This window comes from Phyllostomus discolor, chromosome 14, assembly GCF_004126475.2.
Source record: "Phyllostomus discolor isolate MPI-MPIP mPhyDis1 chromosome 14, mPhyDis1.pri.v3, whole genome shotgun sequence".
In the NCBI taxonomy this organism is placed as follows: domain Eukaryota; kingdom Metazoa; phylum Chordata; class Mammalia; order Chiroptera; family Phyllostomidae; genus Phyllostomus; species Phyllostomus discolor.
In genome coordinates this window covers 25,687,532-25,713,596 of record NC_040916.2, presented here as the reverse complement: position 1 = coordinate 25,713,596, position 26,065 = coordinate 25,687,532, and the positions used below count along the sequence as shown (strand labels likewise).

Below are 26,065 nucleotides of genomic sequence, written 5' to 3'. Positions count from 1 at the left end.
TCCCGGTCGCCGCGGAAACCGCAGCGCCCACACTCAAAAGCAAACACGTGAAATAACCCGAAAACCAGCGCAGAAGAGAGGCTGGAAGGAAGTGGGCCCGGAGGGAGGGCCGTCCCCCGACTGTGAGCGTGAGGAGCAGGTGGCCCTCCCCTCCCGGTCGCCGCGGGCAGCCTCCGAAATCTCCACACTGACCGGGCGTCCGTTTCACGATGAAAAGCCAAGCGTTCTGGGAGCTTTCTTACCCGTTCTTCCTGATCAAAACAGCCGCACCGTCTCTTTTTAAAAACTACGCAAGGCAAAACCAGGAGGATTACCGGCAGCTCCAGGATGGACACCTCACTCACGAGCCCCGACACTCTCTGGCACTCTCGCCCACATACCACGGCCGCCGCCGTCACATCTCCTCGTGCGGTCCGGCCCCGCTGTGCCCGGGGTCCCGTCACCCAGAGGGGACTCGCCGGGAACGGTTCCGGGTGCGGAGACGCTCTGCCGCCCTGTGGCCCGTGTCTGCGCAACACACATCCCGTGAGCCATGTCCCCGTGGCCCGTGCCTGCGCAACACGCAGCCTGTGAGCCGTGTTGCTGGTTTCTTCCGTCCTCACACATCAGTCCCTGTCCCCGTCCCCAAAGAGGGAGAAAAAAAAACTGCGTCGGTTGGAGAGAGGATTTTGAGCCACTCTGACGTGGGTTCGAATCCTGGCTCGGTCTCTTGCTCACTGGGCCTTCAGGCAAATTCGCTGGGTTTTCCTAGGTCTCACCCTTCCCACGCACGGCGTGGCCGCACCACCACCTCCCACCCAGATACTCCATGAGGGCGAGGGCAAAATAAGATCACCCACTGAGAGGGTGTGCGCCCGGCTTGGCACACGGAACTCGGTCCGTGGGCGCCGTGGCCCCGAGTGTGTCCTTGGAACACGGTCCTGGACGTGAGCACTGGCTGGGCGTTGCAGCTCGACCACGTCCAACTTCCCTGGGGCGCACCGCCAGGCTGCACTGTGAAAACAAGCGTGAGTTGCATCGGACGGGGAGAGGGGACCCGGAGAGCCTTGGAACCATCAAATGCACGTTTCGCCCTGGGAGCCCAGGGCCGTCGCGGGCAACACCCCCACAGCGCCCCAGTGCTGCCCCCTGGCTGGCCACTGGCCACCTGTCCACCAGCATCTGTCCCTCCCTGTCCCAGAAGTCCCCTCCTCTGCGGAGGATCCCAGACGGGTCCCTCTACGGCTCACTCGGGGCGCCTCCCCAGAAGACCCTTCTCTATGGGACCCATCGGGAGCCTCTTCGCTCCGTGGGGCTTGAGACTTTTGCCGCCTCTGACCCTGGCTCCCACCACCTCCCACCGCCTCCCCCATCCAACGGGAAACGGGTGAAGGCCAAGGACCAGGGCTACGCTGTGACGATGAACTGCCTTAGGTGGCCCTCGCTGTCTGGCAGAGAAGGAACCTGTGTGCCCGGGTCGGGTGCACAGGAAATCTCGGACATGCGCAGGCCGGGCTGGAAGGTGCTCCCCGCAGGTGAGGAATTGGGGTCCAGCAGGGGCTGCGCCCTTTCCGAGATCGCCCATGAGCAAAGCAGCCCCCCCGCCCCCGCTCTGCCCACCGCAGCCCGCTCCTGCCGTCAGGGGCACCTCCCACACCTGCACAGGTTTTATCGCTCCGCTCCGTCGGAGGCCGGTGCTATCCGCCGCGCCATCTCAGCTTGAAAAATCTCTCGCCCTGCCTCCTGCTCTCAGGCCGCCCCTGCACCGCTATCTGCCGGGATCGCATCTGCTCTGCTCGGGGACCCCGCACTCCCGGCCCGCGGCCCGTCCTGAACCGGGAGATAAGAGCCCGGGCCCGCATTCCTGCACATCCCAGACATGAAAGCCGCCGGGAGGCGCGCCGCGCCCTCCCCGGTTGACTCCTTTGTGCCGTCCACCCCTTCCGCTTTGAAGTCAGGGGAGTGCGCGGAGGGGAGGAACCGGACCTGACCTCCCTCCCGCCTGGAATGCCGAGAGAAGCAATCACCGGGCGAGGGGGCGCAGGGAGCGGGCGGCGGGCAGACCGGGCGAAGACGGCTTTGTTCCCCGCACCCCTGGGCCACCTCGGGGCCCAGCGGCCGGGCCTTCTGCTTCGAGGTGTCAGCACCACCCACTTATGGGGGCCCAGGGCCCCACAGTCCTTCCAAACAGGGTCCCCCCAGACCCTCCGTCTCCTTGCAGGACTCCTTAGGAGCCCCAGAAACTCCCCAGGAGTCAAGTAGGTTAAAACTCACTGAGGGAGAAGGACACACCCCCTCTGGGGAGAGCTACTGGTGATGACAAAATGCCACAGGCAGGTCCCCAGGAACCCGGCTCTCTGGGGCGAGGACCAGTGTCCCCCCCAGTTCCGGCAGCGACAGCGACCGTGCCCGTGTGCAGAGGAGGGGTGCAGGCGACGGCGGGCGGCGAGAGCTCGGAAACAGGCTCTCTCCGGTGTGTCAGGGTCGGACCCCCCGCAGGGGCAGGGGGGCTGGTGCTCACAGGGCCCTTGGTCCCCTGCGCTCGCCGGCTCTCCAGGACACCTGCCCTGCCCCCTTCTCACCCGGCCACTTCCTGACAGGGGCCTTACAGGTGCTGTCACCAGGACCGTGCGGCAACACGGACTTAGTGGAGCAGGCCGGGCAGCACCGTGCAGCACTGGCCACCCTGCAAACACTGCTGCTGAGGCACACGCTCTTGCACACACATGCACACAGAGGCTCCTGCACCCACACACACAGAGACATGCATGCAGACTCTTGGCACACTTGTATGTGTATGCACACAGGCACACGACACACACAGGCTCTTGCACACACTCACACACATATGCACACACACGAACATGCATGCACACGCAGATGCTTGTACACGCACACGTGAGCATGTATAGAGACTCTTGGGCGTGCGCACACAACACATGTGCAGACTGGTGGGGGTGGATGCCACGGGACCCGGGGCACCGAAAGCCGTGTGACATGGTGGTGTGGGATGAGACGCCCCCCGAACCCAGTCTCTCTGGCCAGTGCGGTGGTGCCTCCTCCTGCCGCCTGGGCGGTGACGCGTCCTCACCCACAGTGACGGACACGGCCCAGGCTCACCGAGGTCTCGGACCCACTTCTCCTGCTGAGTGCTGGTCCCTCCGGGTCCACGTGTCCCCGCCTCGGCCCGGGGCCGAGCACAGGGCGGCGTGCCTCAAGCCTGCGGGAGCACGTGTCAGAGCTGGCCTCCGTCTCCCTGTGTCCTGCCGCCGTGACCCCGACGTCCGGCACCCAGAGGGAGCTGGAGACTGTCCGGGTGGCCCCCGGCCCCCCAGAGAGTCTGACATCTACAGCCCCGCCTTCGCCACCGCCCCAAGGGAGGCACGGCCGCAGGGAGGAGGGGAGCCTTGCTGTACTCGCTCAGGCGTCGAGTCTGCTGAAAGGGCGGCAGGCGCAGCCCGGCCTCGCCCAGGTGCGCCGAAGACGGCACGTGTTCTCCCGAGCGCCAGCTCGTGCGCCCGCGCCGTGACCCCGAGAGCCACACCCCCACGAGGCCAGGAGTCACCGCTCAGCCTCCAAACGGACCCCGGAGCCAGCGGCCTCTGCGCTGTGCTGGGAGCCCAGTCTGCTCCCCCGTGCCCCACCCCAGTGCCTGCGGGGCCCACGGCCCTGGTGCCAGAGCCACAACTCCAGTCCGGATCTGTTGCAGCCGTGGCCTCGTGGCTTCAGGATTCAACGAGGGAATCCAGGAGACCTGGCAACACCCACCCCTGCTCCCCAGAAGAGCGGGGCCGGAGCAGGCCGGGCAGCACCTCGCGGCCGAACGGGGTCAGGAGGGCCCTGGGGACCCGGCGCCGTGGGTGGGCAGGCCACGGCCAGGGCAGCTGACAGTCCTGGGTGACGCGAGAGGGGCCCGGCCGCTGGCCGCCCCGGCCGATGAGTCAGCCGGGCCCCCGCCCAGCTGTGGGACGGCCCCCTGGATCCCGGCCCTGCCTGCTCCCAGCGGCACTTCGGGGCCTGGAGGAGACAAACACACAGCTGCCCTCTGAGGGTCTGACCCCGAGGGGAGGGGCCGAGCTTGGGCCTGCGGTGTCTTCAAGGGCTTTTAGGAGGACCCCGGGGAGCAGGCAGACTTCAGTGTCCCAGACCAGAACGTTCCAGGGCGCCTCACTGCCGTTCCCGTGGCCGCCACACCAACACGGCCGGGGTCCGGCATGCCGAGGGTGTTGTGGCCATTTCTGGAGTCCACCCCTGCAGACACGAGTTGGAGGCCTGTGGCGGGACCGCAGGGCCACTCAGAGTCCGAGGCTGCAGGGGACAGCGGACCCCGGGGGCGCTCTCCCAGCCTTTTGGGTGGTACCGCTGACCCCCAGGCCTCCCTCCCTGGCACGGAGAGCTGCAGGGGCTGGGAGGTGGTGAGCAGAGCCGCCCTGGGACAGACCTCGGCGTCCCCGTCCTGGGAAAGGTCTCACGGTCAGGGTCCTCGGGCCCAACCTGGGGCGTCGTCGCCCTGGTTCTGGAAGCCCAGCCACCAGGAAATGTCAGCTGCCACCCAGTCTCGTCCACGCTGCTCTCGACAGAGCTGCCCGGGACCCTCACCCCTGCAGCGGGGGCAGAGGAGCCCCCCACCCCCTCGGAGCCAGTGCAGACCCCGGGCTGCCCGTCCCGTCCCGGCTGGACCCTGGGCAGCCTCTTGGCCAGCGGGCTGCGGCCGGGCTGCTGGGGGCCCACCCGGCTTTCACACCAGGCTCCGTGGCCGAGGGTCAAGTGCAAGCTGCGTGGGCGGGTGAGCACATCCCAGCATCCAGGGGTCCTGGAGGTCACACTGCAAGCTAGTCGCCGAAAGCCACCGAGGGCCCCACCGCCCGGTCCCCCACACTGGCGAGCTGCGAACAGACGGATGGAAGGGAAGTCTCCCCTGCACCGGTACCGCTACCGCTACCGGGGGCTTCCAGTGCCGGCGGGATGCAGGGCTCTCCTTTCCTCCGGCCACCGGCTGCACCCCTGCTCTGCGGGGCCTCCGCCCCTGCCCCAGAGACGGGGCCTCAGGCAGGGCTCCGGCCATCCCGGTTCAAAAGTCCAGGCGCATCTAGACGCCCACCGCACACCGGCCGCAAAGCCCCTCCCCGCCGGGCCTGCGCCCCCTCTCTCCCTCCTCTGCGCCCCTCCCCTGCTCGCTCTCCGGGTCTCACTGCCCTCTCCCTCCACTCGACGGGGAGACAGGGGCAGGTCCGGCAATGCCCTGCACCCCCCTGGGGTGCCTCTCACCAGGGGCGCAGGGTGGGGGGCTGGTTCTTCAGGGGGCCCCACAGGGGGAGAACCCAGGACAGGAACCAGGGCTCTCCTGGACCTCGAGTTTGATATGACAGCACCCCCTGTGTGACCCCATCGTCACTGCCCGCCACAGCTCAGCCGCAGCCTCTTCCAGCCGGGGTCCCCTGGCCTTGGCGGCCACTCCCTCGGGCTCGGACCTGCAGGTACTCTGAGCTTGGCTTCCCCGCAGGGTGTCCACGTGGCCCCCAGGAAATGCCACCTGCTGGCCGGACCGAGGGGGCCAGGGACACTCCGTGCTGCCCGCTCTCCCTGCCCGTCTCTCGCCCTCAAGACGGGCCAGGTCTTCGGGTCCCTGGTCAAGGGGAAGGCATGGGTCTCCATGTCCACAGGCACCCCGTCACGCTCACCAGGGTGGCCCTGTACTCGTGCCACAGAGGAGCCTCAGCCAGGAATGGGGTCCCAGTCTCCCCTCCCTGCAGGAACCCACGTCCAGGCTTGGAGGGGGGCTCCCTTGTGGCCCCTTTTTGGGCTTGGGGCTGGGCCCCCCTCCCTCCTCCTGGGCCCCCTGGCTGGGTGGGGTAAGTCCCAGCCCTGCCCCCAAGTCCCCTCATTCTTAGCTCCATGTCCACCCTCTGTGAGTGCCGGTCCCAGAGCCACCTCGCAGTGCCTGGGAGTCCTGCGGCCGCCGCTGGGAGGTAGTTCCTGCCTGGGCCTCCAGGGGGCGCCGACACCTGGCCGCGCCTCGGGGATCCAGCCAGCGTCCCCGAACAAGAGGACGCCCCACTTCACCGCCTGCTCCGTCAGGGACACTTTCCGGCAGTTTCTCCGCCTCCGCAGGGCTGACCTCTGGGGCCGGACACTTGGTGGGGACTGCCCCACACATGGTGGACGCTGAGCAGCTCCGTGACCTCCCGCCCCACCCCCGCCCTGTTTCTCCCCCAGGGACAGCGCCTGCAGACATCGCTAAACCTTCGGGGGGCGGGAGGTGGGCACGGAGCACAACTGCCCCGGTGAGACCCCTGCTCAGGAGACAGAGGAACCCACCGGAAGTTTCTGAACCAGGGAGGAACCTCACGTTCTAACCCAGCGCCCTTCGGCTGGTTTCCCCGAATGGCAGGAGCGGACGTGCGCCCCCTAGTGTACAGGCGCTGTCGGAGCCGCATCCCGTTCCCACACCGACCATGGACCCTCGGGGGAAGGTGGGACCGCGCTTCCTTCGGGAGCGGGGGATGGGGGGTGGGGGTGCGGCAGAGACTCGGACGCCTGCTGAGCCCTGGTCCTGCCGCCGGCAGAGAGCTGACCCGCAGACCGTGGGCTGGCTGTGACCTCAGTGAGACGCAGCCCCCACCCTCCGGGTGCTCACCGTCCAGCACACAGTAGGGCTCCAAGGGCTAGAGCTGGGGGAGATTTCTCATTTCCTTTTAAGGATGGCGATGTGGGGTTGGACAATAATGAAAATAAAGTTGGTGGGCTCTGGTCTTTTCACTCTTGCGGGGTCATGACGGGAACTCCATTTTCCGTTGCCATGCGTCCCCCCCCCCCCAAGGACCCACGACTCTTCCCCGCCTTCTCCCTCAATCCTCCATGCCCGCCCCACCCCCCGGGGGCCAGGACAAGGCTCTTCCTGCTCATCATTCTCAGGAGGAAAATACAGAACCAACAAGACACGCCATCTCTGAAACACAGGGTTTCTTCCCTGCCTGTCCAGGGGCCGCCTGAGGACCCCGGCCCTGGTGCGCACCCCAACACCCCCCCACCTGTCCACCCCCCTCTGACGCCCCGGCTCCGGCACTGCCAAGAGCTGTCATGTCATTTTATTATCCGTTCCTTTGCTTCCTCGGCAAGGGAAACGTAACGTGAACCTGGTAAATGCACAGAGGCCGGGCCGGTTTCCCCAAGCTCTTCCAGCAAGGTCCCCGGCCCCTCGGCCCGCGCAGAAGGGCGGCCCCCAACGCCCACACAGAACTCCACTCAGGAAAGCCGAGGGCGTAGAAAGGTGCTTTTATTAGAAGCGTCACACTGTGGGGACAGGGAGGGGCGAGAGGACCGTGGGCAGGGCAGGGCGGGGCCGCACACACCTGCCGGAGGCGGCTCAGGTGACCTGCAGCGGGGCCTCCAGCATCTCCATGAGGAAGGTGTCGATGGGCGTGTCCCCGATGAGCTTGAAGAAGAACAGGTGCTCCAGGCACTTCAAGCCGATGGAGCGCAGGGCCGGCAGCCGCAGCAGCAGCTTGGCGAACCTGCGGGCGGGGCCGCCGGGGACGCAGGTCAGGGGTCAGCACGCGGGCGGACACGCGCGACCGCCGGGGCAGGGGCGGTGACTGGGGTGGGCTCCGCTCTCTGGACCTTCTGTGTGGAAGAGGGAGCCCCGAGGGGGCGAGGGAGCCAGAGAATCTCCCCCCCCCCCGGGGGTGTCAGACTCAGGCTGGAGCCGCCTCCCCGAAGGCGGCGGTCAGACCCCGCGACCTCCGGGGAAACTTCCGAGGACACAGGCTGACGTGGGAATTTTGACACTCCCTGAAGACGCGTCTGTTCCTACCCTCACGCCGCCGGGACACGCAGATCGGCCCCAGCCGGGCAGGGAGGGCCGCCTCTCTGCGTGCGGACACGGAAGGGGCACACCTGGGCCCACGCCACCGCCCGAACGCGGCTCTGGGCCTCCGGGTGCGTCTGCACCTCGTCCCAGCAGCGGAGGGGCGTCGGCGGGGGAAGGGGCAGGAAGCGAGCCCCATCCCCCACCCAGGGCGAGGCTCCTCCGTGAGAGGGTTTCATGGGATTTGGCAAAGGGAGCAGCTGCCCTATGAAGCGCAGAGTCAGACTAACTGTGAGGATATGTTTTCACTCTAAAAATGTCGGCTTTATTCTTTGTGAAATGCTGAGCGTGCCGTGCTGTGGCTCCTTGCCGTCTGGGCTGGGTTTCGGAGCTGAGAGGGGGACTCACGCACAGTCACAGCCCGGGGCTCGGCCGCGGCTGTCCTCGCTCGCTCACGGGTAGGGAGCAGGGGGGCGGCGGGCTTTGGAGAGGCCTGCTGTGGCTGAGGGGACCCGGCCGCACCCTCCTGAGCCGGCCAGAGCGCGGGGCTCGGCCCGTGGCATGCATTCTGAAGAGTGTCCACAGGGTGGCAGCACGCCACCACCCAGAAGTGGCCTGTCCCCATGCGCCACCTGCCTGAGGCAGCTGCTCAGCCTCAGGGTGGTCGCCTTGGGTCGGTACCCCAGGGACACCAGGGGCTCCGCCTCTGCCCCCCCTCACTGAGCTCCCAGGCTCTGCCAGGGGCCAGGCAGCCCCTTCAAGGGAACACAGGTACGTTCCAGAGTTTGTCAAATGACAGCCGTTGGAAACCAGCTCAGGGCCAGGACTGAAGAGGGTAGGGCCCACCCACCCTGGGAAATTCTACGACGTCTCTGAAAACCGCCGTGTGGCATTTTTCAGTGTCTGGCCCTCAAAGGGCTCAGGGAGGAAGAGGGGACACCATGGTGGGTGATGAACAGGAGACGCGAGACCCCCGCTTCCCCCGGGCCAAGGCCTTCAGCTCGCCGTGGGCAGTGAGGCCCACTTGGCCGCGATCGGGACGGCGCCTGCCGCCCACGGGGGGGTGGGAGGACAGCGGCGGCCGCCTCACCTGCCCGGCTGCTCCGGGTACTTCTGCTTGGTGTAGGCCTCGAGCGTGGCGTAGACCTTCTCCCGCAGCGACTCCACCTCCGCGGGGTTGGACAGACCCTTGGCGTCTGGAAAGGGCGGCCGATTTCACCCCCGGGGGCGCCGTCCACAGAGGCCGCCCCCACCCACCCACGCCAGCCACCCCGCCCCGGGAGCTCCCGGACACAGGCTGGTCGGGGAGCAGCTGAGAAACGCACAGCCCTCGCACCCCGCCGACCCCCAAACCCCTGCCGCTGACTCCCGGGAGGAGCGTTCTCTCTCACCCGCGTCGGGGGCTGAGGCAGGCGCCCAGGTGGCTGCGTGGTTCACAGGGCTCATCTCCCAGGCACGGCGCAGCGGGCGGGGCCACCCACTGCGCTGGGGGGCTCTCCTTGCTGGCCTGCAGGGCCCACTGGCCGTCCCGCTGGCCCCTCCCTCACTGCCCCTCCTCAGGGTCCGTCTGAGTCTTCCTTTCCGGCCCCCCGCCCGCTCCCCACCAGCCTCACCCCACACCCGGGGGGTGGGGCTCGCTCACACCTGGCACCCAGCCCTGTCCTCACACCTCGGGTCCTGTCCTCTGAGCTCCAGACTCACAGGGACCGTGGCCTCCTGGACACTCATCCCGGAAGTCTCCCCACCAGCTCAGACAGTGACGTGACATCCAAACACAGAGTCCTGGTCCCTAGTAGCCCCAATGCCCCCCCTCCAGAAACGGGGGTCCTTTCCCCTGGCTGTGTGGGGAAACGACACAGCAGCCCCGAGAGTCGTGCTAACATTCACCGCCTGTCCTCCTTCCACGTGGGCTCACCCACGTCTCATCCATCAGCAAAACCTCCCAGTTTGCCTAGCAGTCCACGCAGCATCTGACCACCTTTGACCCCCCTCAGTCCTCCCGAAGGCCACTGGTGTCCCCGGTGGCCCCCAAACACCCACATGCACACACACTCAGGACCTGTCGAGGTGGCGCTGGCAGGGGCAGCTATGTGGGGCTGACCCTCCGCCCTCCCCACAGACGGTGTCCCAGCCCCAGTCCCCTGTCTCTGCTGAGCTGGAGGCCCGGAGGAGGTCGGTGTGCTGGGGCCGCCGTGCGGGGTGGGGGGTGGGGGAGGGCCGAGGGCCGTGCCATCACCTGGGTTAAACAGCACGATGGCCCGCAGGCAGCCCAGCTCCGACTTGTCCATCTGCATGTCTTTCATCTTGGAGACCAGCTCGGTCAGGACTCTGCACAGGAGACAGGGAGAGGCCGTGAGAAGCCCAGGCCAAGAAGTGAGCGCAACCAGCACTTCTCAAGCATGCACCCCATTTCCAGCCGGTGCACCAGGTACGGGGGGCGCAGAGAGGGGTGAGCTGCAGCCCCAACCTAGGGCATCACCACGTAACTGCAGGGACAGACACTGAAACACACAGCCATGGGAAGGCAGGGATGGCCATCAGCCAAGTCCAAGGGGACCTGGCGGAAAGCCGGTGGCCTCTGGGGGCTGGTCCTCATGCACGCACATGCACCCACACGCATGCACCAGCACACACATGCACCAGCACACACATGCACATGCATGCACACACATGCATGCACCCACGTGCACATGCACACACAGGCGTGCTGGGGGCAGAAGGGACACCTGTCGAAGATGGAGCCCACGCCGGCGCTGTGGGCGCTGCTGCGGTGCACATGCAGGCCAGTGGCCAGGAGGATGCCGTCCTGCACGGACACGGAGCGGTGGGAGAAGGAGGCGATCAGGAGCTCGTTCCAGCCTGCGGGGACCAGAGGGGCCTTGAGGGGACCCGGCTGTGGCCTTGCTTCACCGACTGTCGTCCACCCCTCAGCCCAGCCCCACGGAACACAGGCAGGGCCACAAGTCCAGGGAGGCTGAAGGCTAGTTCTGGGCGTCAGCGCCGATGAGTGTGGAAACAGAGGGTGAGCCTGGGGCCCCTGGGGGGGCTCTGGTGCCCCCCCACTGTCTCTCCAGCACAGCCCAGAGGGCGGCTGGACAGCAACCACGCTACGCCCCCATCAATCAACACACAGGGATTGAACACGTGGCAGGTAAGAGTCACCACGTCATCCGTCAGCGCCACACAGAGGGAGGGAGCAGGCCTCGCCGTCTTTGCCCCGGGGACCTGGCAGCCCGGTTTTGCGTCTCCGGTGCTGTGACCAGGCACCCGGCTCAGCGCGGTGCCCTCGGCCAACACCTGGTGCTCACCCATCATCCACCAGGGACAACAGAGCAGACCGGCTCGGTGACAAATGGGAGACGTGGCATGTGTCACCTGTACCGTGTCCCGGAAACAGGAGGCAACAGAGAGTCTCCAGGTCAGGGGGGACCCTGGGGAGCCCCGGGAACGAGCCCGAGCCAAGGCCCGAGGCCCCTCTTGCCTTGCTGGTGAAATGGGGATTACCCTCTTCCCCGCCCTCACAACGGTGACGAGGCTGCAGAGGGGCCTCAATCCCAAGACTGAGCTGTCCTTGAAGGTTAAACGCAGACCGTGAGGCCGAGGTAAAACCCACGTGGGAAAAGAGTCTCGCCCCTCCGTCAACAAAAGATGTTTCACTGGGGACGAAAGTGTTTTTGGGACGGGGGGGGGGGGTATCCAACTGTAAGAGCCTACAGGCAGCACAGAAGCGAGCCACCAGGAGAGTCACCTTGTCAGCCGCGCGGCGCACAGCTGGGGCGGACCACGGCCCCTTGGACTGGCTCGTTTTGGGGCCCCAGGGGGCACTGCAGAGCGGCAGCCCTAGGGCACGCCCCCAGAGGCACGGAACCCCCCCCCACGGCCTTTACCTGCTCGCAGCAGGATGACCTGGTCCTCCAGGGTGAGGTCCGAGAAGTGCGGGATGCGCTTGGCCCACTCGACCAGGGTGAACAGCTGCTTGTCGGCCGCGTGGCAGATGTTGGTGACGGGGTCGCTGGTCTGCAGAGGGACCGAGCGCTGGGTAGGGTTCTGGGACTCTCGCTCCCCACCTCACCCCATCCCCGCTCCAGCCGCACCCGGGAAGGGGGAGCTGGGCAGAGGCCCGACCACCTACCGAGTTCTCCATGCCCGCGTCCCCATAGGCCTCCGTCTTCGGCTCCACCGCGAGCTCCGCCTCCAGGATGCGCTCCACGGGCATGTCCTCGTGGCCCCCGCCGGCGCCCTCGGCCTCGCTCTCCGCCCGCTCCCGGCCCCGCTGCCTCTCTTCCTGCACGGCTGGCGGACGGAGGACACGGAGACGTCACGGCACGGGACAGCAGCGGGAAGTGGGCCACCCGCCCAGCCTCCTCGTGTGTGTGTGTGACGCGGGTGTCACCTCGGTGCTGAGTCGGGCGTGTCATGGTGCGGACAGGGACTCGGAGACGGCAGAGCCTGGGCTTCCGCGGGTGTGGGACGGTGGGGGCTGGGCGCACACCTTCCCCAGCTCGTGGCGCTCACAACCCCCGGGAGTGAGCATCCCCGCCTTCACGCTCCTCCGAAGCATCCCCTCTTCCCATCAGCACTCTTCCCTGCCCCCCCCCCACATGGCCCGCACGCGGCCTCCAGCTGCCCCCTGCAGTGAACTGCGGGCAGGTGGGGCCTCAGGGGCCGGCACACAGCCCTAGCCCCGCCCCCTGCCCCTGGCCCCATCAGGCCCCACACGTGGTCCTTGGCGATCACGCCCCATTAGCTCCGCCCCCAGCGCAGCCGCCCCGGACACACGTCACCAGCTCTGGCTTGTCAGGGCCGCTCTTTGGGGCTGCATGGGGGTCTCATAGGCAAAGGGATGGAGGAAAGTCCTCCACGTGACACTGCGGCCCCCACGGCTGATTCGGGGGCGGGAAGGGAGCGTGGGCCCCCCCCGGGGGCTGGGATGACCTCAGCCCCCCCACACCGACCGTTCTGCTCAGGCACAGCGCGGCCCCCAGCACCGTCCCCGCGGTCCCCGCCCAGCCCGAGTCCTCCCCCCCGCCCCCTCCCGCTGTGAGGACAGTGCCTCTGCGTTACTCGCCATCACCCGGGCAGCGAGGGCCCCCACCTGCCTGTTTCCAGAGCAAGGGCGGGACCGGCATCAGCACATTTTTTTAAATCCCAAGACAGGAAACGATAGTCTAAAACCCACAAGTCCGGCGTGAATGGACCAGAATTCTACCTATTTTTTAAGTCAGATTGGCACAAGATATATATACACTTCGGTGGGTGCAGGATCTAGTCATCAGCTAGTGTGTGCCGTGAGATGAAAAGGCTGGCAGTCCTCCGTTGCTTCAGTGCCGTCTTCGGTGACGAAAGCGGGGTTTTCCCAGGTCGACCTGCAACTTCTCTCCTCTGTCGGGGCGGGGGTGGGGGGGATGGCCCTGTGGACACCCTGGCCCTCTCTCCTGCCGCCGGGCGGGGTCACGGATCGGGTGCGCTGGCTGTCACGGTGGCGGGAGCCCCGGCCCAGGGGAGAGAGGACGGCCCCGCCGGCTCACTCCCCCTCACGGTTGCGCCCCGGAGGGTCCCGGGCAGGAGGCCCCCGAGGGTCTGCGGGGAGGAGGGTGGACCTGACCCTCATGCTCGACGCCTCTCTCCAGCCATGCTGTCACGAAGCGACGTGGGAAGGCAGAGGCGGAGGCAAGACGCCTTCGGAGCCCATCCTGACGACAGAAGACAGAGCCAGGGGCCGGGACTGCGGTGAGGGCGGACAGCGCGGCGAGGACAGAGAGGTTCCAGACCATTCCGAGGGAGCCGGGGTGACCCCGCCCACGGTGCGAGGCGCAACAGAGGAGGAGGGGCGTCCCGCGGGAAGACGGTGTTTCGTTCCCGAAACGGGGCACACGGTGTGACGAGCTGGGGGGGCGGGCAGGCGGTCGGAGCCCGGGCTTGGGTCCCTCGATGTCGGGGGGTTGTCCATCCAGGCCCAGCTGCGAACCGGGCAGGGGGGAGACCCTCGGTGGGCTCCGCTCGGACGACGAAGACCTGGTCCCCAACGTGTGTGGGGGGCCTCGGAAAACACCCCTCCGAGCCCGTGTCCCCAGCGGCCGCACGGTTAGGGTGGGGCCCACCAGGTTCTGAAGGACGCCCCCTCCCCAAGACACACTAAGCTTCCAGGAACATCACTGTTCTCCGCCGGGGCAGCCTCCTCTGTCCCCAGGGCTCACAGACTTTCATTTTCCTCCATCAGTGAGCCCCCCTCCCCACACAGCCCAGCCCCGCAGGGGAGAGCAGCCCCCGGACGGACGGACGGCCGGAGCAGGTCCAAGGGACAGGACCTCCCCCCAGGGCAGCCTGTGGAGGGGGAGTCGCCGTGGACAGGAGGAACCTGGCGGAGTTCCCCGGTCACCTCGCTGCCCTTCAGCTGCTCCGCGGGGTTGGGCGGAAAGGTTTTCCGTCTTAGGAAGGAACAGGAAGCACTTTCGACGGTTTTCCTCACTCTGCGACAGGGCAGCTGACCCCCACCCCCACCCATGTACCCGGGAAGATGTCAGGGCACGCCAGGGCACCAGGGTCGTCTCTGCGGACATGGACGGCCAAGGCTGCGGACTCCTAAGGCCGCCCACCCCGAGACCACGGCGCACGCACACCCGTCGCAGGGGACCCGCAGCCGGCCAGGCTCAGGGGGGAGCCCAGGCGGTGGCATCGGCCGGCTTCCCCAGAGGGAGACGTCAGCCGCACGGGGGTCGGTCTGCGGTCCCTGCGTGGGGGGCGTGCAGGGGGGCTCCAGGCCCCCGGGCTCTCAGGCTTGCAGTCTGAGCACCGGGAGGGCCCTATGGGGCCCCTCCTCCAGGGCAGACACGGAGGCGGAAGCCGCCACTGTCCCCTTGGCCGTGGTGACACGTGCGATCACAGTGCCCGGGAAACCGCCGTCTGCAAAGTCCCCTCCCAGGCGCAGCCCACGGAGCCCGGCCCCGCAGGCTCCGCCCAGCCCGCGGGAGCCGCCCCCCGCCCCACGCCCCGCCGCCTACCCTCGCGCTTCATGCCCATGACCAGGCACTTCTGGTAGCGGCAGTACTGGCAGCGGTTGCGCTGGCGCTTGTCGATGAGGCAGCCCTTGCTGTCCCGGCAGGTGTACAGCAGGTCCTTGCGGATGGTCCGCTTGAAGAAGCCCTTGCAGCCCTCGCAGCTGTACACGCCGTAGTGCTTGCCTGCGGGGGCGGGGCCGGGGGCGGGGCCGGGCGCTCAGGGCGCGGTGGCGTCACACCCCCCAAACCCCACCCACTCCCGCGCGTCACGGGGCAGAAAGCGACAGCAGCCCAGTGCCCCGGCCCTGCGCCCCAGTCCTTCACGCCCAGACACGCCCCGAGAAAGGGGAAGAGGCTCAAAGACCATGGAATCGGTGAAAACACTCATGTCCGTCCCTGAAAACAGCTAGGACCCTGGGGTGCTAGAGGCAAGCAAGCCAGAATAGGAAGGGGGTGCGTCTTTCTGGGGGCCACAGAGACAGCTTTCTTTAGTTTCTCTGGTGCTTTTTCAGTTCTTCCAAATTTTCTATGAATTGGGACATTATTTTCAGAATTATAAAAATCATCGTTTTTTAAACCATCCCCCAAAGCTGTGTTTTTACTAGTTTTAGAGCAAGAAAAAGGGGGAGAGAGGGAAATATTGGTTGGTTGTCTCCCATTTGCACCTCAGCTGGGGATTGAACCCACAATCTGGGCATGTGCCCTAATGGGAATCGAACCTGTGACTTTTCTGGTGTACAGGACGACACTCCGGCCCACTGAGCCACCCGCTCAGAGAACATCTTTTCTATGATTAGAGACGCTCTAGCTTGTGACCACCAGCCAATCAGAACCGCGTCTCTGTCCCAGGTACACACCCAACACAGCGAGGACTCCGCAGGGAGGGGCTTCCGGGATGTTCCCTATCAGTCCCACCCTCAGCCCCGAGGTCGGACTTTCAGTTCATCAGGACTCGCAGCCGGGGCCCCAGCTGGCCCCCCCAAACGGGCCCCAGTCGTCCATTGGGAACAGAGCAACCGAGGGGCCGGGCCGGGCAGCCGAAACTCCCGCGGGCCGCCCCCACCCCGGGGCGGCAGGGCGGGGCCCCCGCGCGTACCTGAGGACCGGTCCCCGCAGATGGCACAGATGTGCTTCACCAGGGACCCGGGGCTGGTGGACGGGTAGCCCAGGCTCCCGATCCCGGGGAGCCCCGGCACGGGCTTGACGTCTTCAGAGAGGCCGGCGCCACTGACCACGTTGAGCTGCAAGAGGGGACGAGAGGCGATGAGGCCCAGGGCTGCGCAGGCAGCCCCAGCCCCCGGGGCCGGGGCCGGGGCCGGGGCGGCCACCAGGGCGTCCTCCAGAGAACACGAGCTCCGCTGCGAGAAGCAGTTTCCGAGCAGAGTGTCTGAGAAACGTGTGGGCGCGATGTGAACCGGGGGGAGAAAGAAGCGGGGACAGGAGGTCGGAGCCCTGCGGGGGGCCCCGGCCCAGCCCGGCCCGGCAGTCACAGCGCCCGGCCTCTCTGCTTCGCTCCTGGGACTCCCACGTCCCCTCGGAGCTAGAATAACCCGCACGGACCGACGCACCCGGCAGGAGGCCACGGCCCGAGTTTCAATGTCGTGTTGGGGGCTGAGGTCGCTCCGGGAGGGGCCGTGGCCCTCGGGCAGGAGGCGGACCTCAAGGGAGCCGAGAAAACTCGCACATGTGCTCGTTCCGTCAATGGGCAGACACCCCCGAGCCAGCCGGACACAGGTCGGTCCCCCGGAGCCCCCGGTGCAACGGGAGAGAAGAGAGAGAGCATTTCACTGGCCGCCGAGGAGGCGGGGCCAACTGCCCAGGTGCATGAGAAATGGGGCAGAGCGCCCCGGACCGCGTTTTGGAAGGAACAGGTGATCTTCCCGAGAAAGTACAGACTCTGAGGAGCCGGAGAGGGTCGCCTCTGTCTTCCCGGGGCCCGTTGGGGGCCTGGCCGGAGCTGGGGAGCTGGCGGTGTGAGCGTCCGAGCCTGTGAACCTTCCGTGCACCCCCTCTGCTGCCCGACTGCACCCCTGTCACCATCAGCCCCCACCACCCACCCCGTGTCCCCCGGGGAAGAAGCCGCTGCCGAGGGTTTGGTGCTCGTCCAGGAAGACGGGTTAGCGGGATCCCGCCTGCAGCACTTCTGTGACCCGAGGGAGCAGGTGCTCCGGCGAGGCGAGGGAGACCCGTCTCTCGTCCCTTGAGACTCTCTCGTCCCTTGAGGCTGCGCAGTGTCATCGAGGATTCAGGACGGGCACAAACATTGACAACACGCACAAGAAAACTCAGGTGAAGGGGCGCGGGGCGATTAAGTGGCCCGAGGAGGCAGCCGGTGACGATCTGGGGGTCGACGGGAGGCCCCGACTTCTACACGGCCCCTGTGAACTGTGAGTCCCTGTCACCCAATCAAGTGACTGCACTGCTCCCACCGAACCACAGCTGGGACGGAAGGAACGATCGGTAAAGTGTAAAACACGACAGAGCCTCACTGAGCAAGGTTCCTTGTACGTTCGGTGGCTTTTCACCTCACCAAGCCAGTGTTCACTGAGCACAGGGGTGGGCGGGGCTGCCGTGAGCAGGTGAAAAAAAGGCAGCCTCGGTGACCGTGCCGGGCCGGCTGCCGGGCCGGGGACAGCGGGTGGGAGCCGGGAGCCGACGGGTGGCCACCGGAGGGTGTGGGCAGGGGACCGAGGCCTCCACTCTCCGCCTCGGGCAGCAGCGCGAGGAAAGCCCACGCCAGCGGTGGGGAGCAGCGGTGGGGAGCAGCGGTGGGGAGCAGCGGTGGGGACCCGCACGCGCCCACTCCCCGCCCACAGCCCTGTCTCCGTCCACGCCCACCCCGTGGACTTTCTCTGGAGAGAGAGCAGCTGCTGTCTGCAACTCCGTCCTTCATCCGTTCGGCTTTCGTGTGGCAGCCGGCGTCACCGTCACTGCCGCAACGGCACAGACCTTGGCCACCTGACTCGGAGCTCCGCCTGGCCCCAGGGCAGGGTCTCGGGGAGCGTGCAGCCCTCAGGCCTCACGCACTGGCGTCTGGGTGGTCGGACTCCCTTTGCAAACCGTTACCGTGTCTCAGAGCCTCCACACGCCTCTCCCTCCTTGCCTGTCCCTGGGAATCCACTGACGCAAACAACGTGAGTCCACCAACCTCCGCAGGACAGAAGGGGCTGCTGACCACGCTGGGGGTGGGGGGTGCCTACCTGAGAGCTGGGCGGGGCCACCAGGTTGACCCCGGGAGGGGCTGCCAGCGCGCCCGAGGGCGGGCCCATGGCCGACGTGATGACGCGGTACGGAGAGCCCAGGGCCGCCAGGGGGGTCCCCACCGCGCCCAGAGTCCGCGGCGCGCTCCCGGGGGTGTCCGTGTAGCTGGGGTGGCTCTCCATGGGCTTCCCGCTGGGCAGGGCTGCCGACGGGCTCATGGACGGGGAGCCAGAGTGGCCGGGGGCACCTGTGGGGAGAAGAGTGTGGGTGGTGGAGGGGGCTGGGGAGGGCCGACTGGCCCTGCGGGGTGGAGCGCCCCCTGCTGACCCACCCCGGGTTCGCTTCCTGGGCCCAGCCCTGCCCTTGGTGAACCAGGCGCCCGCTCCCTCGGGGAGCTGGTAGCACGAAGGCCAGAGAAGAGCAGGGATGGGGGAGGGCTGCTGAGAGCAACCACGCTCGCTGACCGGCTGGTTCTCCGGGCCCCACCTGCAACCCACCATCAGGGGTCAGGTCAGCCAGGGCCACCGGGCCTGCCCACAGGTGCGCAGGTCTGGGCCACTGGGGCCTGAGCCAGGAACACGAGCCACCACCAACCCCCAGGCATCGGGGGAAGACAGCAGGTAGGCAGGCCGCTCCGGAGCCCCTGGCCTCGGAGCCATGCTGCCGCGGAGACAACAGGCTGAGCCTGCGCATCGGGTACCCACGCACGCATTGTGGCCACAGCGAGCACTCACGGAGGTGCCAGGGCCTGTCCCAGGGGCTGGGACTCAGAGCCCGAAGCACACAGCTCTCCCGCCACCCCCTCCGGGGCCACCACCGATCCGACCCATCTCCAAGTTCAGTTTCCTGCTCCCCACGGGCAGACACCGGGGCTCACCCGACCCGGACAGCGGCGCCAGCCTCCCGCTCGCCCTCCTGTTTTCATGGCCACGTGAGAGCCACTACGGCCAGGACCCGAAGGCACCGTATGTTTGCCCGAACCCTGGTTTCTGGCCCAGACCCGAAGTCAAGGTTTTCTCTGCTGCTGCCTCTGGTCCGCAGTTTGGTTCCACGAGCCTCGGCAACCCCTCGGCCTCGCTGCTCCCTGGGTACGTGCCCTCTCCACCCCTCGGGCCCGCCGCCAGCCGCCCAGGAAATGCCCCGCTCTGCACCCGTACGGTTCACGCCCCTCGCTCAGGCACACGTTTTAGGAAACTAAACCTCTCTGATGGGGGAGGGCTGGTGGGCTTCCCCTCGAGACTCTTCCACGCTCCTGGCCCCCCCTGCCCCCCCAGGAAGGCTCCCCTGCCCCCGTGTCGTGAACACAGAGAGGACAGGGCTGGTGGCATCTACAAGAAGCGGGTGCGGGTGGCGGTCTGGGATCATCGGGGTCCGATCCAGGGGCCCAGTTGTGACTGGACCTTGTCAGGCTTTCTGGCTCTCAGAGGGTCACCAGGAACCACAGCCGCTGGGACGCTGCAGGGCACCTCTGCCACCGTGGCGTCTGAGTCCCCGAGGGCTTTGGGCCACGGAGGCAGCCAGAGGCCAGTCCAGAGGAAGACAAGGCTGTGAAGCCAGACGCCGCAGGCTGGACTTGAACCTCCAACCGCAGCTCTCGGGCCCACAAATGGAGGTACTCGCGGCCTCTGGCCCAGGGGTAGCAGCCAGGATCTCTCTCTAGACTGCAAAGGGCGTGGGGCGGGGGCCGTGGCTGGCCTGGACTCCGTGGCAGACCGTGGGCCTAAGGATTTGGCCGGGCCAGGCCGCCGGTAGAAGCTCCATGGCGGGTGGTCACTGCCGACACAGGCAGGGGTGGGGACACACTGAGTTCACAGCATCGACTTCTCTGAATCGCTTAGGGAGTAGTCGCAGCTCTGGCCCCGAGAGCCCCTGCCTCGTCCCAGCCACCCCCGCTCCCCCTAGGCCCCCGGGGCTCCTCATGACCCGGAACGACACCCAGAGGTCCTCCCCCTGCTGCCCTACTGGCCGGCACCGGGTTCCAATCCCCCCCCCCCCCCCGCCCCGGCTGCAGGCGACAATCACCATGAGATGCGCAAAGAGCATCGGCTGACTAATCCACGAGTGGGTGCCTTTTTTTTTTTACTGTTGCTCATTAATGTAAGTAACCGTCAACAGAGTTCGCCCATAGAAACTATTTGCCTGAGAAACCTATGCCTCTGATGTTTCACCAAGTGCAAACCTCCGAAATCTCCGAATAAGGAGTTGTGTGTGTGTGTGTGTGCGTGTGTGTGCTGAAGAGGCACTTATTGGGAAAGAGGAGCTGGGCTCCTCCAACTACAGAATTCTAACCAAGGTGAGGGGGTTGCTTAGCAACCTCGTCCTCAGCCAATGAAAACAAAATGCCACGCATGGGTCTTTCTGATTGGCTGGGCGGGAGCAAATGGCCTTAGCCGTGGTGCCCGGGCAGAGAGTTCGCTGTCCCGTTAGCAGCCTTGCCCGGGATGTTCGTGCCCACCCAGGGGAAGGGGACAGAGGGAAACGCCCACAGGGGGCGCCACCTTTCCGTCCCTGGAGGGACGTGGTGCCCAAGCCGGAGGACCGCGGCCATCCTCACACCCCGCCTGTGCTCCGGCGCTCGGGGAAGTCCACAGCCTCGCCCTGCAACACGCAGACAGGCCGCTCCGCGCGGTCGGCTGGGCCCTGCCGCCTGAAGGCCCTGTCCTGTCACCTCCTCCCCGAGCAGCAGCAGCAGCAGCTAATGTTCGGCGAGCAACCACGGTCCACTGGACATGGCTCTAAACTCCTTAGGTACATGGTCGCGTTTCGTACCCACAAACGTGAGGCTGGGACAGAGAATTATATGGCCTGCTCGAGGGGGAATGCTGACAAACGATACTGCTGGAGTGTGGTTCTCAGGGAAAAGCACCAGGTGCGGGTTCTAATCCCAGTCCCGCCAGGTACTGACTGTCTGGGCGGCCCCTTCTTTTTAAATCTGCAAAAGACATTTCTTGGGGGAAGCAGAAATCTGGACAAAGCATGTCGAGCTTTTCAGGAAAAGCCTATGCAACATTTCGTTGTTTCTTCCTGATACATTAACAACCTAGAAATGAGGAGGGAAAGTCTTTAAAACAGGGTTGCTCCAGTTTGTCTTATGTGACTTGAAATACCCTGCTCTGTGAGGTGTAAGCTGCAAACTTTGCAAAAGTTAGAAAAAGAAACAAATGATCCTAAAATATGCAAAAAAACCCCCTAAGTTATAGTTTTCTTGGTACATATACAGTCACTATAAAACATTTTTCATTTAGAAAAAGCGTTCTTTTAAATTTTTGTGAATCTCCATAGGCAAGTGGGAAAATGCATTTCAAAGACCCACTGCACGCAGAGCACCCACCAACTCACCCCCGTGGGGAGAAGGGGCTGACTCCCGCTGCTCCCTCTTGACCCCCCCCACCAGATTTCGGCCCCCCTCCTCCCTCTCCCAGCCAACCGGGGCCCCTCTCCGGACTCTGACCTGGCACTTTCTGACGACCACCCTCCCCGTCCTGGCCCAGCCCCTCACCACAATTCCTTCCCAGCTTTGGTTCCCTCCTCAGGGCTCCCCGCTCAGCCCAGCCCCCTCCCCCCTTCTTCCGCAGGGGCCAGGGCGCTGTAACCCACTTTTTTAATGTTCAGATGGTCCTCTGCATTTCCAAGGGCGCTTTCACACGGATGTCTGAGCTGCACAGCTCCCCCCACCCCTGAGCTTGGACAGGGAGGGCTGGCCTGGCCACAGAGCTGTGCTTGAGTACATGCCTGCAGAGCCAGGACGCCAGGACCCGAGACACAGGAGCCCCAGGGTGCGGGCAGCGGAGGCGCAGGCCACCTCTTCCAAGGGCAGCCCCTCCATGGGACCACGAAGGAAGGAAGACCCTCCCTGTGCCCCAAGCTCCACCCCCAGGCCACGGGCGGGAACAGGAGGACGCAGAGTGGCGGATGGGCTAACCCTCGCGTGCAACACTGACCACCAGGCGGCCAGCCGTTCAGAGCCCACGGGGGCAGCTCCCATTCCCCAGAGGAGGCCTGGCCGGCTGCCCGGGCGGGTGCGGGTGGGGGTGGGGCCACGGCTCCCAGTGCCGGGAAGAGAGGGTGGGGTCCCCCTTCCCTTCCCCTGCACACCTCCGCCTCCCCTGAAACCTGGAATGATGGAGAGAGTGAAAAGCAGGCAAAGATTGATAATCGGCCTCATTATCACCAACATTATATATAATTATAGCAAAACCTCACTCATCTGGATCAATTGAGAGAAAAATCCATCTAAATTCATGACAAGTTGGCAGATTACTTTTAAATTACAATTTTATTACTTCTAAGTAACACACGTGAAGAGTTTGTGTTTCAAGTACCGCGAGCTAATGGTTATTAAGTGGGGATTTTATAAAATCTGCTCTAAAAGACTCCTTTGTAATTAACACCCCGTTAATATGCTAATGACGCTCCTACCGTGCTTCCTAAATTGCTTGAAAACAGATGCAATTTAAACAGGCTCAACACTTCTGAGATCTTATTTGCTTAGCCAACCTTTCGGGGATTTATTTTTATTTATTTTTTGGTGAGTGAGCAAATACAAACCTGTTCATACGATGACAATTTCATCGCCCTTCCAAGTTAATTACGTCATAAATTAATAAGGCCATATTGCTTCAGGTGGGAAAGCAGGCTTTTGAGACTTGAAGCACCACCTCATTGTATAGAAGAGAAAATAACTCCGGGGAGGCGGCCGATTTGCTCGAAGCCACACGGAGCAGAGACCCTGGGTCTTCCCGATCCCAAGTTCAAGCTCATTTCACCCCCTGAGTGCCACTGCCTTCCAAGCCCACGACGCCTTCTAACGCCATGCTGCTATTTTCCGAATCATCTGGTTCAGTAAAAATATACATATATATATTTGTTGAGCATTTACTATGCACCAAGTCCATGCCGGGCACGGCGGAGATGGCGGTCCCTGCTGAAGGCCACGGTCACTTCATTCACACTTCAGACCAGTCGGTGTGGTCAGTAAGTCCGGAACCGTCCCCACGAAGGTAGGAACCAGGCCCAGAAGGTTAGAGCGAGCCTTCCCCAGGGCCTGCTGTGAACGCCCGTGGGCCGGGGCTCTGAGTCCAGGTCAGCACAATGTCCGGCCACGTTTCTGTGTGCGACTCATGGCCTTTGGCTGGCACCCCCCCCCGCCCCCCGCCCAGAACCCAATTTTGAACCTGGATGGGACAGGTGGGTGTGACACTGTCCCTAACACGTGAGAGGCACAGGCAGACAAGGGGCATCCCTACATAGGAAACAGCCCTGTCCCTTTAAACCATTTCAAAACTATATGCCCCGTAGCAGCCGGCCCTTCAAGATGAATGCCAGAGAGTGTTTCGGGCGTGTGCTGAGGGCGCCGCCCGCCTTGTTCCTGGGGTCCCCGGACGCCACCTGTGTCCACAGCCGGCTCCTGAATCCGAGACCTCCCTCCCTTTCCGTCTCCCTGCGCTTGGCAGCCAGAGGCCCTCCTCTCCGGAGCCTCTGACCATGGGCCGGCTCCTGAAGACTGCCCTCATCCTAAAATAGTGAAGGAGGACTTGGCTGGGTGCCAAGCGGTTAGAGCGTTGTCCCCATGCACCAAAGTGCAGGTTCGATCCCTGTCGGGGCCCATACAAGACTCAACCAGTGAATGCATCAGTAAGCGGGACAGCAAACTGATGTTTCTCTCTGTATTCTCTCTCCTCTGTCTCTCTCTGTGTCTGTCTCTCTCCTGTCTCTGAAGTCAATAAGTTTAAAAATTCTATACAGTGGCCGACGTCTGTCCACTCCAGCATTACCCTTGGGTCACACACACAGCCGCATTCGTCCTCAGGTTCAGACCTGCGTACCTCGGACCCGTTCACCCAACTGAGCCCTAAGGAGCATTCCCAGAGGTGACTGCTCTCCACACGTCCTGCAGACTGGAGACTTTGTAACTAGTTCTCAGCTCCCTGCAGGCTGGAGACTTTGTAATTAGTTCGCAGCTCCCTGCAGGGGAATGGCGAGCTGACTAACCGGCACCTTCCCCAGAGCGGTGGAAACATCCCACATATTTATTGGGTGCGTCCTCTGCCGCCACTCTGCCTTCTTGCAAGTGCTTTTGGAATGAAAGGTCACAAGCCTTTCCATGTGTTACGTTCAGATGTGGGATTCCGAAATCCTCTCTGGGGGCTGAGCTGCTCTTGAACTTGAAGCTCGTGCTGTCTCCCTCGCCCCCGCTCAGCCCCGGCCTGAGACAAAGCCGCCTGGGTGTCCTGTCCGTCACGGGTTGGAGGCCCCGGGTCCCGGCTCTCTTCCCGCCAGGTCTCCGGAGAGAGCGGGGAGGCTTTTCAACGTGGAATTTTCAGGAACTGCGGTGGAATCCCTGTCTGGCTCGCCTCACTTTGGCGGCCCCTCCGAGCACACAGCCCGACGCTTTCCGACCAGACGACCTCCCCCGGGAAACACCTGCCAGCGACATTCTCGCTGAACTTGCCGCCGCGCGCTCCGGCCGTTCTGAAACGGGGAAGGGAACTACCTCGGCTGTGGGTTCATGATTCTCCGCCTGTATTTTATTGACTCCCCACACCGTGCGTGCGGTTAACCAGGGCCCCCGCTCGGGTGTGTAGAGTTGTTTCACCTAAGGGTGGGGGGAAGCTCTCTGTGGCTTAGACCCCTCTCTCCTTCCTCTGCCAGAGGTGGCCCCTGGGGAGCTGGGGGGGGCGGCCAGTGTGAAGACCACAAATAGCTACTGGTCCTGGGCAAGCCATGCCTGTTTCCCGAGGGTCCTCCTCTGTGACTGAGGGGCCAGGTGACCCGCAGGACCCTCGGTCTAGCTGTGAAGATTCGGCTCCGGGACAGGAAAAAGTCAGGGGAGAGCCAGCACTGGGGATCAGCGGGCACCGGAGGGAGGAAAACCAGCAAGGGGAATACTCGTCTCCAGAAGGACCCCCTGGGGGCTGGCAACGTGCCCAGAGGCAGCGAGCCCCGTGCCCGAGGTGACACGGTTTTGTGCGCTGACGACAGCAGCTCTGCCGCTAGGACAGACCCGAGCATTGAGGCAGCGGCCCCGTCGCTGGCCAAGACCAGGGTGTTTGCTCTCCCGCCCTGGAGAGGAAAAGTTTGCCCATCCCTGTCCCAGGAGGGCACACGGGGCCCCACGCATTAGAACAAAGTGGGGCCACCTGGAAAACCCGGGCCTGTGTTGACTAGGACCCCCAGGGGCCAGTCCCCTCGCCCTCCGCCCAGTGTTTCCCTCATTCCATTCACTGCAGGTACTTGTGCTGGAGAGAAGGAGAGCGCGAGGCCCCTAGTGAGCCGGGAGGGGCGCGGAGCAAGGGCGCCCCTGAGGCTGGACACTGCCCGGTGAAGGGGGCAGGGGTGAGGGCAGCTGCCCCCGTCACGGGCGCCGGTGGCACCTGCCACACAGCCTTGGAAAAGGGTCCGGCCCGTCGTCGGTCCCTGGCAAACACGGGGGGCTCTTCCCACTCTGTGAGCACCGCCACACCGGGACCGCCTGGTCCCGGGAGAGCCCCGCAGGCCCGGGCGTCCCGGAGAACAGACTGCACCCCCGGGCCTCTGCGTGCCCTGCTTCCACTGACAGGGAGAACGACCAGGCTGCTCAGGGAGCTCGGGACGTCCCGGCCCGTGGTCTGCTGGCTGAGTCTCCGCGGACCCTCCGGCTCCAGAGCGAGGGGCAGCGGGAGGCGGGCAGCCCTCGGCCTCTCCCCCACTTGCTGTGCTGTGCACGCTCTCTCTCTCTCTCTCTCTCTCGGTCAGATTGCAAATATTTCAGAAACTAGTTTATGCTAAACGTCTCCTCCCTAGATCTCACGCATCATTGCTCCTCCCTGCGGAAGCCCTCACTCCTGACCACTTACAGGACTGGGGCTCCCCTCGGCCACCCACACGTGCGCAGAGAGAAAACCATGCTCTGGCATGCACGCGCACACACGATGCACACACACTCACACACTTACATGCTTGCACACACATCCACACCACACGCACATGCATCTACCACACCCACACACCCCGTCGTGTTGCCCACACACACACAAGCGTCTCCAACTCAGCCCTCCCCTGGGTCCACTCTCGGGGGGAAAGGACTGTCCCCCAGATGGCC

At 65.0% G+C, this 26,065-nt stretch overlaps 1 protein-coding gene across 3 annotated transcripts in view; it reads right to left on the bottom strand.

Moving 5' to 3' along the window:
- Positions 1 to 7,246: 7,246 nt before the first annotated feature.
- RXRG (retinoid X receptor gamma) overlaps positions 7,247 to 26,065 on the bottom strand; it is a 99,840-nt gene continuing 81,021 nt past the window's right edge. The window contains exons 2-10 of one of the 3 annotated variants that reach the window (XM_028530644.2): positions 17,985 to 18,232; positions 15,881 to 16,025; positions 14,788 to 14,967; positions 11,919 to 12,079; positions 11,674 to 11,803; positions 10,513 to 10,645; positions 10,023 to 10,114; positions 8,877 to 8,982; positions 7,247 to 7,493 (exon numbers count right to left, since the gene is read on the bottom strand). In XM_028530644.2, the coding sequence (XP_028386445.1) occupies positions 7,346 to 7,493; positions 8,877 to 8,982; positions 10,023 to 10,114; positions 10,513 to 10,645; positions 11,674 to 11,803; positions 11,919 to 12,079; positions 14,788 to 14,967; positions 15,881 to 16,025; positions 17,985 to 18,203 (1,314 nt within the window). In that variant the 5' untranslated portion in view covers positions 18,204 to 18,232 and the 3' untranslated portion in view covers positions 7,247 to 7,345. The remainder of the gene's footprint in view (positions 7,494 to 8,876; positions 8,983 to 10,022; positions 10,115 to 10,512; positions 10,646 to 11,673; positions 11,804 to 11,918; positions 12,080 to 14,787; positions 14,968 to 15,880; positions 16,026 to 17,984; positions 18,233 to 26,065) is intronic. The other 2 variants (XM_028530642.2, XM_036015835.1) reach the window with 2 other exon arrangements.